At 33.4% G+C, this 13,664-nt stretch overlaps 1 protein-coding gene across 4 annotated transcripts in view; it reads left to right on the top strand.

Annotated features, from left to right (window-relative positions):
* Window positions 1–10,040, top strand: part of LOC143243208 (uncharacterized) — a 118,174-nt gene extending 108,134 nt beyond the window's left edge. For all 4 annotated transcript variants that reach the window (XM_076487022.1, XM_076487023.1, XM_076487021.1 and 1 more), the window contains one exon: window positions 9,222–10,040. In XM_076487022.1, coding sequence (XP_076343137.1) covers window positions 9,222–9,366 — 145 coding nt within the window. In that variant the 3' untranslated portion in view covers window positions 9,367–10,040. The remainder of the gene's footprint in view (window positions 1–9,221) is intronic.
* The last annotated feature ends 3,624 nt before the right edge of the window (window positions 10,041–13,664 follow it).

Below are 13,664 nucleotides of genomic sequence, written 5' to 3'. Positions count from 1 at the left end.
CTTCACCAGGTGAACTAGAACCATTATGTCCATTATTGACACTCACCAATGAATTATCAGTAGGACAGTTATTTGGAAGATCCCTGTCAGGCCAAAAAAACATCTGAGATGAATCTATAAAATCGTCCTCTAAACATTAATTCACTGAAGTTGAATCATTTGTAATGGTCTAAATCTATAAACATTACTGGTTCAATGCTGTAGTTTTCCAATTAATAGGCAAGTATCACAGTTATAGCTCCTGAGGCCTATAGCACACTGACTGTAGTTGTCCAATAATAATAATATTTGTTTCTCTGCACATTGGTTTTTATACACCAATTACAGGAGACTCTAGAAAATACACCAAAGTTCATTTGGCAACAATGCTGTCAGTCACTAGTAATACATATACACCTGGTACATTGTCAGTTATTACACTGAAGAACATTTTACCAATTTTAAGAACAGATGGGACTTGCACAATACACAGTCAAGAATATATGTTTTGTGCAAAAACAAAAGTTATAGAGAAACAAGCATAGGTACTAAAATAAATGTATAACAGTAAATCTGTTGTACTTTTCTTAAATTGATAATTAAAATATCTTTATTCCTTATCTCCATATGCAGCAAAACATTGAACCCAATAAAGCACCCAGATGTTCCACAGTTTTCACCCTTTGATCATTTCCATATTTTATGTTAATAAATCTAAAATAGCATTATTTCTAGTAGGTTTCTTGACTAATTGGTGAAAAATTCATCTTTTCATGGGAGATTTTGAATGATAAGGTAAGACTTTAGAGAGCTGGAGATTTCATATTTTATTAGATTCAAATACAGCTTAGTTACTAAACTAAATTACAGTGGAATTTTATTGTATCAGTATAGTAGTTTGATGTTATCTTAAAATGTATATTAAAAACCTGAGAAAAGTTACTTTGTTTCACATCCTCCACATGCAAAATTTGATAAGGCTTAGCAACCTATGATTAACAGCAAATGAGTACAAAGTACAAAACTAGAAAAGATACTTGTTTGGTGTATTTCATTATTTACTGTTCTATGTTTTAAGAAAAATTAGTTTATGAACTTGTTTCTAAGTAGTAATAATACACTCAAATGTGACTGTATTTTATGAAATACTAGTCCACTAAAAACATGGCCAAGCAAGTCACTTTGTAAAGGTCAGTATAATAAAAATAATAAATATATACAAGTGTACAATGTTATTAGATTTAAGCTATCTAGACTAAACATTTGAGTTTTGAGTTATAATTTGTAGTCTTTCTAGAATGAAAAATTCTAATTTTGTAGTGGTTACAAGGTCAGTCAAATCAACTCAAACCATATAGAGATACAACAGTGAAAATGAAAAAGTAAAGTATTTTATGATTACCTGGAGGTTATATATGATTTACATGTAAAATCTGAAAAATGTCCTGATGCATAAATGTATGTGGCACTTCAATATGGTCTGTTCTGACAGTTTAACTTTTTGCATATTATATCAGTTATTAAGGGGCCACTCACCTCCATATGAAACTCCCAATCTTTTGGTCTCCATTTCCAGATTTTTTGGCTCCAGCTGTTTGATATGTTTAGTCAAGATGGGTTCAGTCTTTACCTGCATGCTTATCCATCTTCTCTGAGTTCTCTCTCTTATTCAGACTCCTCTATGTCAGTCTTTCTCAACTCACTGTTCTGGCCAGCACAGTTGTGATTTCATCTCTTCAACCTTTTTCATTCATGCCTCTTTTTCTTTCCCAATCCCTTCTTTGGCAAAATCATTTCTCCATTGTTCCTCAGCACAGATAGCTCTCATTTAAATAAGTGGGAAATACAAAACAAATAAACCATTTTTCCTCCAGCCAAAGCCACACTGTTCACAGGTAGCCTTCCTTCTTTCTTGTGCTGTTCACCCTTCCTTTTTGCCAGTTTATCAGTTTATCTTGTGTTTATGTTACTACTTCTGACTTTTCCAAATGAATGTTCCACACCCTTCTTGCTTTTTTACTTAGCTCTTGGACAATGGTTCATCCATTTTTACAATTTAATCTATAGAGTAGCATTATCCGATACTTTTCATTTTCTCATTTCTCCCACATTGTTTTCTCTCCCATACTTTCTCCTGTTTCATTCCTTTCATGTCCTTACTGTTTAATTGCCCTATGAGATTGAAATTTCATTATTGACTTTCATAACTTTTACTTTCCTCCATTTTAACCTTTGTCCTCTCATTTGATACACCATCTCTTCTTGATGACTAATTTTTTGCTTCTGTTTGCATGTAGTTGTTATTGGTTGGCTTTGCTATTGATATTTATATGTTCTTTATCCCACTCATAATGTTTTTACTGAAATAACAATGCATGAAGAGGTAAGGACTTTCACACCTATTTTACTTCCATCTGTGTGCATCTTTGTTCCCAATCTGATCCTGATTATTTTTTTTTGCCCCATGCAAACTCTTTGTTGTTATGTTACCAACACTGCTTCTTTCCATTACTCCTATTTCTGTCTTTTATCTCCTGGAACTCATTTTTTTTATACAGGGTTTCTCGTTTGTAACCTTTACCTGTTGGCTTTATCAACTTATTAATCTGGTTTATACATCATTGACAAATAATTCTTGTCACTTCTTTCAAGTTTTCTCTCACCAGATCTGTCTTGTCACCCTTTTCATGGCTGCTCTCTTCTGTTGTACATTAGAGAAGATTATGCAAATTGGTATCTGAAACTTATTTTATATGGTGGTTATACATTATCTTCATAATGTGAACATCTTTTCCTCACTGGGCTATTTCTTGCAACCTGTTGCTATTCTCCATAACATCCATAGACTTCAAATGGTAAATTCTCACTCTATTTTTATCTCTTACCTTTATAGTAGTCTTTTTACATACCTGCTTCTGCTCTGTAGCAAGTGATACCTTTTTGGGGGGTACTTAGCTTTAAATCTGCACCACATTACTTTACGGGTCTGTAATTCTTACTGATTAGGTGGAGTGTGTCACAAAACCTGTAACAGATTGCATCAAGTCATGGACTATCATGAGTAAAGCAATGTTGGGACTGACCTACTCTTCATAGTTTTAAGCTGTTGTATTTCTACAGATTCTAATGAATTGTTCCCTCACATACAGTTGAAGGAGTTTTTGCCATTTACCAGTTTCTAGCCACTAGGGAAGTGAATCAAGTAGCTTTTCTTTCCGAGTGAGATTGCTTTCACTTAATCGGGAATAGGGCTGTAGTGTTCTGTTGGTTTAGATGGTGAATACTCTCTTTCTACCTTATAAGAAAAGACAAATTCCCACTGTCACTTGAATTTAAAATTGATAAATTCACCGCATTCTGTTCACCCCTTTGTTTGGATTTTTCTCATTCTACTGCTGTATAGATGTTAGTTCCTGGTCAGTCTGGTGTTGGATTGGCATAAGACTGGCCAACACAAGTCCTAACATATGTGGTTGGTAGGGATCATTCATCCACTGTGGACCATAAAAAAAAATTTATTAGCACCATTAGTTTTGGACTGGAGTTTACTCATTACATTAGCATTTCTCCTTCCTACTATTGATTGGATGTTATGTTTTCAGGTGGTCTGGGGTTTGCTCTGTGCCCAGTGTGAGGTTTAGGGATAGAAGACAGTAAGGACCTTCCTTCTACCACTAACTAAAAGACAAATGCTCAGTGCTCACTGCTCTTGAAGAGGTGTTGAACCTCCAAATATGGTCTGAAGTATCCTAACCACTTTCAGACCTGCCAATTCTTATGATTTAGATGTAATTGTTTTGATTTATTTATCATTTTATACCTGTATGAATTTTTGTAGTAGTTTAAATTCTAATAATTTTTGATAAGTAATTCACTTCTTTCAGCTATACATCTCAGTCTTACAAATAGTTTATTAAGAAGGAACATAAATAGTTAGCATCAAGGGTGTGCTGATGATTTTTTGAGAAGAAAATGGCAGAAAAATGTGGTTCTGTTTCATTCCTAATGATTCCAACAAAGAAAAGAAATGTTTATAGCAAATAAAACTGCAGGCATAAGTGTTTAAAAAAAAAGTTCAGTGTTATTGTATCATCCCCAAAGAGTATGAATTATGCAAGATGTATAGTTTGTGTTTTTGATCTACAATTGCTCATCTATGTGACAGTGTTATCAAACAGCATTTCAGCAGTACTAAACACCAAAATGATTGTTTGAGGTCATCTGGAATTAGCAAACCAAACCCATTTTGTGTAAAACTTAATAGCAAACCAGAAAATATTGTGATCAGAGCTGAATAACTAGTCTCCTCTTTCACTGTGAAACCTAACTTTCTTTTGGCAGTTTCAGACCATGTCTCAAAAATGTTACCAAAATGTTTCTGGACTTAGAAATGACAGAAATAAACAGATGCTTTAGAACCAAGACCGATGTAACAGTTGGAGAAATGACTAGCAGTGTTAATAATCAGTTGTATACTGTAATTAGCAAGTACTAAAAGAAACATAATTAGTGTAGTAACCCACTAATTATCACACTCTGTGGGTTCTTTATAGACAACTTCCAAAAATTGTTCATCTAGGTTACTTTTTGCATCAATCCATTCACAATTTCAGCATGGGATTCCAGCTATTAAGTGAGCAGGTGTAAAGTATTGTAGTAGAAATTAATATTTTCATAAACTGAAAATTAGTCTATGGTTGACAAATGTCTGTTATTTTCTTACCCTTCATTTTGTTTAATTCATACTTTTTATATGTTACCCATTATTTCATTTATGTGGATCCCTGTGGGATGAGGTACACCCTAATTGCTTCTGTTGTCACTTGCCTTCATTTTATGACAGCTGAACCCATTTCAGTATATTCCATTTTCCTAGCATTGTTTATTTTATAATTATTTTTGTCTCATTTGAAATCTCAAATAACAGTTGAGTTGAGTTACCTTAGGTACTATGGTTACAGAGCACTTGTAAGCTTCACCATATATAAGATTTAATTCCTTTTGCCTTAGCTTACCATCAGAGAGACTTTCTTCTTGGTTTTATGCCCTTTAGATTTCTTCCCTGTCTAGTTTTTCTGTTTTGTTTTATCCAATCTACTCTCCCATAGTAATGTTTACCTTTTACCTTTTTTTCTTAGGTGTTTCACATATATTTAGGGATTTTTTTTATATATACCTTTTCCTCCTTGTTGTTGGCAGGTTTCCCATTTTCCTTTGTTTCTCTCCACATGTAGCATCTTTCCTTTTTGGAATTTCTTGGGGAGGACACTGCTATTTATTTCTTATCAATTGCTGATAGGGATTTTCAGTCAGATCTTTTTTGTCACTGATCTATATTTTGGAATCCTTCTGTACATTTATAACCATATGGGGTATCTTTCATGCTGTATTCAGTTTTTTTTATTTCATTCTGAGATATTGTCAACTTTATTGTCAGTTTTTCATCCTTTATCTATCATATCTATGGGTTTTATCCATTTGTCTTGTATGATTGATGCTGTTTGAAGTACTAAATTGATCAGTCTCACTTCAATCACTTGGGTCTTTTATCACATTTGGGTTTTCAATTTCTGCATGTCAGGGTATGACACATTACACATTCTTATTTTCTATTTTTAAGTTTTTCACCATGTGATTTGGTCTAATTTTTCTGCCTTGACTTTTGGATTTGTTTTATAAATTCCCAAGTAATCCTCTCTTCTGTCTTGGTTGTTATTATGTTCAGACAGGATTACATCCAGTTTCTCATGTTAGTTTTTCTTCTTCAGTCAGTCTTCTTCCCAAAATATTTATTCATCCATGTCACTTTGGTACAGATCTCTATAATTGATTTCCTGGGCAGCAAGAATCAGGGTTTCTCTGCTGGTTTGCTTCAGTTGTTTCTTTTGTCTGGATCATCTTATTTCCCTCCATTTCATGTCTCATGTAGTATGTTTTTTCGACTTTTCTGTTTCTTACCATCTTCCACATTTCTTCTCAGTTGGTTCCAGATAACATTATTAGTCCAGTACATGATTTGGGTTGCTTCATCAAGGTTTTTCCATTGAATCCATCTCTTATAATTTCCTTCCCAATGGGTTTTTTTCCTTCCTCCCTGATCTGTTGAATTGTGAATCAGTTGGCCTTTTATTTATCGTGGTTTCACTCAGATCATGCACTTTGTCTTTTTCCTACACGTATAAACTGTTGTCCATTGGAGGTATTTCATCTGTCAACCACTTCTCATGTGTTCATTTCTTATTCATTACTTTAAGTAGCTGTTTCTTTCTTGTCAGGGTACCATAATCCACTTGTTGCCATCTGTCACTGTTTTTTGAGACTGTAACTGGCTAAGTTATTTTTAGTATATATACCTCTTATTTTCAGGGACATCTTCCCATATTTTTCTTTATGGATCTAGCTCATTAGTAATTGGAACCTACACTAGTATGTGCCACGGTGTAAGGACATGATGATTTAACCATTATAATTTCATGGCTATGAAACATACACTCTAGAAATATAGTGTCCCATTGGAATGCTTGTAGGTTTTATCCTTCTGATAGGTTTATTTCATAAGTTTGTCCATTCTAGACTATACTTACTCATGGACTGCATGAGTTAAGTAGAAATAAAAAACTGACTATCTCTGCTGTGCCTTTTCTGCTGTGGATTTCTACTGATGTAGATGACAAGGTATTCTCCACTATGTAACTTGGGAGCAAGCAGTCAAAATTGCATCTCACTTCTTTGATTAGGATCCATCATCATACCCAATGTGAATGTCAGTTCATAGTGTCTGGATTTTGGATTTTTAGTTGAATTAATCAACATAAACTCCCATTTATACTCTTGTTATTCCACCTGTGTAGTAGGTCTTAATGGAAGTACTTGCTGCTCAGTACAGTTTGTTTTTTCCCATTAGCTATGCTTCAGTGTTTATTATTTTGAGGGTATGCCTGCACTTGGGGTGGATTTTGTCATTATATATGATATGATGTACATTACACAAGCATCTTTTTGATACCTCATGTCAGATTCCCAGACTGATTGTATAGTTTCTCACACTGTGTTAAAACAAAACACATTTGTCTGTTCATGGATCAGAGGTGTTGGAGATTTCTTTATGAAATTGAGGTGAAGATGGTATGACCCTCTTTTCTCTTCCCACCAGATGGCTGGGTTTTGAATTGTTTGAATTTTATTTAGTTACTTTAAGACTGAACAGTCAACATTGATTAATGTGAAATACTACATTATTAATGTGGAAGTCCCTTTTTTGTGAAAATACTGAAAATTTGGTTACAGAGTTGCACAGTAAAGTTTTAGAAAGTTGACATGTATCATACCCTCATTCATCATAAAAACAAATCATCAGCTAGCAGGAAGAAGTTAAACAGTTTTGTTACTTGTAAACACAATAGTTGTATACTATCTGAAAAGACTATAGTTTTGATCATGCAGTTAAAGCACAGTTAGTGAGAAACAGCATTAAAACCATTCATAAAATATGTTTGCGCTTTTATATTTGGGGACGTACAATGTAATGGTCAATCCAATGTTTACTGGTAAAGAATAGCCCAAGAGTTAGTGGTGAGAGCTTCCAATAGTTGCTGCTTGAAATTAGGAATGGTAGTGAATACACCGGTAGGTTTTCCATAAACAAATGGACCAACTACTTGTATTTTTATACTTTCCCTAATGTAAGATAAAGTTATAAATACCAAAACTTTAATTTTACATGCTGATTTGATTGTATTCAAATTTTTATGTTATTTGATTTTAAATTTAGGATACTTGAAGAGTATCTCAGATATTAAATTTTTACTTCAGTAAATATGATGTATTATTGTATTTCTTTCCATTGATTTTTGACTACAGTGCATTTGAGTAACTGCATAACTGTAAGTACAACACTAAAATCTCCTATATTGTTATAAATATGCTTTAGAATATATAAAACAATACTAGAAGTAAATAAGTGTACACAGTATTGTTGCAGCAAATGACAGTAGATGAAAAAAAAAAAGAAGAGGTATCTAGTATTCCATTTACCATGCACATGTGCTTTTTGCTTAGATATTAGGCATATGTCACTGTTTGATACAGTACTGTTTGCATATTAATTTAGTTAATATGAACAACTATTACTTTGGAAAAGAACAATTTTGATATTTTTAAAAAGGTAACTGTTTTGTTGAAAATGCTATTTTAAAATACTTTTTTTAATTTCATTTTTTAAGGCTAGTATGACTGTTGCATTAGTTTTTATCTACCTAAGTAACTTACTGAGTGGAGGAAAAAAATCCCCAAAAATAAGTGTTAAATATAAACTAATATAAGATAGTTTGAAAGATATTAAATGAATCCTTCTGATAAAAAACAAAATTGGCTTGCTTGTAATTTTGGTGTAGTGAAAAACTTTTTTTATATATGTACTTTTTCAAGTCCAATTCTGGTAAAACTGACCATTGATTCAATTGTTTATGATGACTGAAAGTTATGAAAAACCAATATGCTAAAGGATATTTTTATTCCATGCTTTTTTTTTATCGCTCAGGATGCATGTTTGTCTCTTCTGGCAAATGTTGAGAGACATTGGGTAAAACATTTACATGTGTATAAAATAAAACTTTCTGGTTAATTATAAAATAATTTAAGAAGACATGAAAACGAGATTTAAAATCTGCATGAGTTTCAATTATTTTTAAATAATTTGTTTTTAATTTCAAAAGCTCTGAATTTATAAAAGTATAACATAAAAATAAAATACTTAGCTTTATTGAAACCACATAAAGTGTGCAAAGTTCAAGTTAAACAATATCAACAAATAAGGTGTTTTTTTTGCAGTAGAGTAAAACAGCAGAAGTGTATTGAGTCAGTGCACCTAGATATTTAAGGGTTAACGTAGTTGAATGAAAAGGTTCATGAACTGGAAAATGTACTTCTTTAAGAAACAGTAGCAGTCTTTTCATCACATTTTGAGCTGTAGCATTTTAGAAGTTAAAGAAATGACATATTTCACAAGAAAATTGTTTATGGAGAATTATATATATGTAAAAAACCAGCTGTTTTTACATATATAATTTCTCTACAAGTGAGTTTTTTCGTTTTAACGGATGTTTATGGAAAACTTAATATTAAATTCATTAATATAATGACATTATTAGTTCTTACATTAGAACAAAATGATTTTTACAAAAGGAGTTAATGTACTTGTAATTATGAATAAGAAAATTTCAGTGTATATTTTTTCTATTAAGATTTCAAGAGAATACTTGCAGAAATTCCTCATGGAAATCTCCAGGAATGAATGCAGTTGATAAGAAAATTTGTGAGTTAACTGAAAAAGCTTGTGAAAAGATGAAAACAGAGGTTTGTATTGTAAATGTGATTACACTTTTTTGATTTACATTGTGTTTCAAAGTGAAATGTGATTACTTACGTGTGTAAATCAGGATGTTGTGTTAGATTTAAATAAACATGCTCTTGAAGTAATTCAAGATGATACTAGTTAAGATTTGCTGTTTAAAAATGCTATGTTATTTGACAAAACTAGTAATGTTTAGAAAGTCCACTCAAAAAAATTTGACTTTAATAAGATAAGTGTGATTCTATTTTCTGTCAAGATACATATTTTAGTCCAATATTCGTTATTTTACTCTAACATTACCACACTTTGTTAATAAGGAGGTAAATTATGTATAGACATTATCAATACTTTTTAGACATGTCAAATATCTCTCCCAACTAGGCAAGGATGTAACTCTACAAATCTGCTTACAGAAAACAAATGCTTTAGTTAACTAAGTTGTTCTGTTTTAAAAGCTTCAATAATTCCAAGAAAACAAAGGTTTAGAGCATTCCAAACCTGATAACTTGTTTAAATCAGCTATGTTATAAAAAGCTTTGTTGGTGTGAACAGTAACTGATTTCAGTTTACACTTTTTATCATTATTTTTATTTAACTTGTAGTTTAATAGATGTGCTTGATATTTATGGAGATGATCAACTTGAAACAAGTTTATCATGTGAGGTTCTAAGTGATAAAGTAGACACATATCAGGGTTCAAAATTTTCTATCTAAAGCTGGACATGTCCTTTAAAAATCAAGTTTGACCGGCACTTTCCCATCTATCACTGGACATAGTAACTGGTGGTCATATTCCTAACATATCAGACACAAATACATCCTCCCCTCAAAACTAAGTGAGGCAAAAGTTGTGTATGCACAGCCCAAAGATTTTGCTTAAAAGTATATTCTATAATGAGTGGGAAAATTTGAGATTTAATGTAAGAATAAAACCAAACAAATTTTAAACAACGGTCGTGAATGCTCACAAAATGTGCTTTTTAGATCGCCTTATCCGTGCCATCCCGGATAGTCACGTCACTACCAAACGTTCACGACAATCTGACCATGGCATCTGATAGTATAAAAACGGGAAAGTCTCACAAACTATTTCAGTTTGGCTTCACGAGCAAGACTAATGAATCAGAATACAATATTATGGAACCCCGAGTGAAAAAACCCAAGATTGTTGATCCAAGCCCAAGTGTTAAAGCAAAAACTGTTACTGCTAGTATTGGCCCTAAGCCTACTCGTCGTTTCCAGGATGAATGGAATAGAGGCTGACCATGGCTGGAGTATAATAACACTACCGGACTGATGTTTTGCTCAATTTGTCAGGAATATGACCAAAGTAGTGGAAGGCAGAAGAACACCTTCATAACATGATCTTCCAACCTGAGATCAAGTGATGTTAAGGAGCATGAAAACAGTAGTGCTCACAGTCCAAGTTGTCAAGCTAAGACTGCAAAAGAAACACCTGATATAACTCCCATAATGAAAGAATTGAGCAAACTTAACCAGACTAAGAAAGATCGTTTGCTTGTGCTGTTTAGGACTGCCCTTTATATGGCTTTGAATGCCAAATCATTCAATGATTTTCAAGAGCTTCTGTTGCTGTAGGAACACAACTTTGGTATGAACTTAACAGAACATTATGCCAATGACAAACAAGCAGTTATCTTTACAAAGTATATTGCAGAAACAATTAGAATTAATGTCAGATCTCGTCTGCACACCTCATTATTCTTTGGCATTATGGCTGACGGCTCAACAGACACTGCCAACATTGAGCAGGAGATAGTCTACGTAAGATACTTAGACAGTGACTGTTACTTAGTAACCCACTTCCTGTGTATGCAGTCAGTAGAGAAGGCACTTAGTTCAGGTAAAGGTTTCTTAATTACCTGGGATGGGGATTTTCTGGATTTGTCCTGAATTCCCAATTTAGTAAAATTAAAATGGACAATATTTTAATTCAAGTTTACATAGTCATTCCATTATTAATATACAACAGTGAAAACTCAAGCATTTTTCAGTTGATTTAAACCAAGAAGAACCATGTATTTACCACTGACAGAATTGAAGCTTAACCTAGCAAAACTAGCGTAATAGATAATGGAGCAATTGAATTTTCCGAAGTACAAATTTACATTTTTTTTTTTTTTTTTCAGAAAGTAACTGATATTGGGTACTAATTTTTTGTACTTGCAGCATTGTCCATATATGGCAAGTTTCCCAACTGGCTTGAATCAATTGTATGCCTGACAGCTGTCAATTTTGGCACAAATAAAGGACTTGTCAAAAGATTGAAGGTGCAAAAGCCTTATTTGATAGGGATCCATTGTGTTAGTCACAGATTGGAATTTGCAATTAAGAAGACCATCAAGGATATTCATTACCTTGATAGTATCCAAACCTTTTTAGAAACCCTGTGAAAGTTTTATGACAATTTGCCACAGAACTGGGCTGGTTTCAAAGAAGCTGGTAAGGCCAACAACATTGTTGTTAGAAAGCCAACAAAAGGGACAGGAACCTGGTGGATGGCCTACAAAGAGCAGACCCTGGAGTAAGTTTCTCATAACTGGCCAGCTTTAGCAGAGCATTTGTATCAAGTAAAGCTGCATGAAAATGGGGAACATGGACAGAAAGCTACAGGATTATACAGTACTTTGACAAGCCTTAAATTCATCCTGTACATGGACATACTCTTGGCAGTTCTGCCTGTTTTGACATCTCTTAGTGTCAAAATGCAAGACAATTCTGTTACTGTGAACATTGTTTCTGACAAACTCACTGTTTGCAAAGAGAAGCTGGGCAATCTGAATCATGTTGAGAGATCCCAGAAAATTGTTAAAGAGCTCACAACATGTGAACAAACTGGCAAGTGGTTACTTAGAGGAAAGTTGATTGCTATTAGTGGTCACGCAAGGGCCAGAGGCTCAAAAAGTGCTATAAAAGAGACAGTTGCTCAATCCGTGGCTGAAGAAACTGCCATCTTCATAGGTAAAATTGTCACATATCTGAATGAGAGATTTGAAGAATTTGATAAGGATTTTATTGGTGCCTTTCAAATTTTTGAACCAAGCAACTAGCCTGAAAGCAAGGAAGCATTGTCATCTTATGGCCATAATGAACTTCAGACACTATTGGACCACTCTGGTGCTCTGCTAGAAGCTAAGGGTTTCAACATTGCAGCTGATATTTGCCAAGCTGACTTACATGAGACACTGCTCAAAGCCACAAGACTTGCCAAATCCACATGTTAAGTGGACCCAGAATCCACATGTTAAGTCAAATTACTGTTGACAATGATAAACCTTTCCCTGGGTCAACAGTGTTGGCCTTGGTATGCCTCATGCAGGTGATTTCCGTGTCATTTGCTGAACCAGAACGTGGATTTTCCCAGATGGCAGTTGTTAAGGATGACTGGCAGTCCAAACTAATAAATGATTCTCTTAATGACTTGATGACAAGAAAATTAGAATAAGACCTGTAATCTTGCAAGCACAGAATTACTGTGCAAGTCTGTAGAATTTTGGTGGAAGGACAGTAAAAAAACCAGACAATTTGTGAGTCCACATGAAACTCACACACGTAGAGACAATAAGAGATACTGAGTCTACATCAGCTGATGTTTTAGTGCTGGATGACTAAATCTACTAGTTTGATTGATGTGTCATTTTTAATAGATACAAGGCTTGATGCCACTTGCTTTGAAATCATGTTTCAGTGCCATAAATAAAATGATTCTGTTTTATATAATAATTGTCTCTACTTGATTTCTTGTTTTCGGTAATGTCTGGTGACAATTTTGAGGTGTCTTGCTAAACTTCAAATGTCTGGCAAGTTTCACTGTCCCGCAGGACATGTGTCCTGCTGAAAATTTAGAATATTTTTACCACTGCATGTGTTTTTATAGTTTTAGAATAAAACAAGTCAAGATCCCCAAAACATTTGTGGTAGTTTTAAAATAAAACTAGTCAAGATCCCCGAAACATTTGTGGTAGTTTTCGTGCTCTTTGCTTGAATTTTTCTTATTCCATCATTTTCATGCATCTCATTTAAGTTAATTCTTTTGCAAGCGTTATGGTTTAGATAAATAAATTCATAGATATAACATTGTATAATAAAGTAAACAAGAAAACAATGATATTTATGTTAGTGTACATAGTATGAAACAGTTATCAGAGTTTATTATATGACAGAGTTTTTTGAGTTGCAAAAAAAAACAACTCATAAAAAATGTAGCTAAGAGGTGTCTATATCAATCTCTCTTACAAACCAAAGTCAAATTATTGCAAAGTAAAGTAAATGTAAAGTTGTAATGGAGACAAACTTAGTTGAGTGTGTAGAA

The sequence above is a fragment of the Tachypleus tridentatus genome, unplaced genomic scaffold (genome assembly GCF_004210375.1).
Source record: "Tachypleus tridentatus isolate NWPU-2018 unplaced genomic scaffold, ASM421037v1 Hic_cluster_2, whole genome shotgun sequence".
Taxonomy (NCBI): domain Eukaryota; kingdom Metazoa; phylum Arthropoda; class Merostomata; order Xiphosura; family Limulidae; genus Tachypleus; species Tachypleus tridentatus.
Note: the sequence above shows the minus strand (reverse complement) of the source record. Positions and strands in the feature narration are given on the sequence as shown.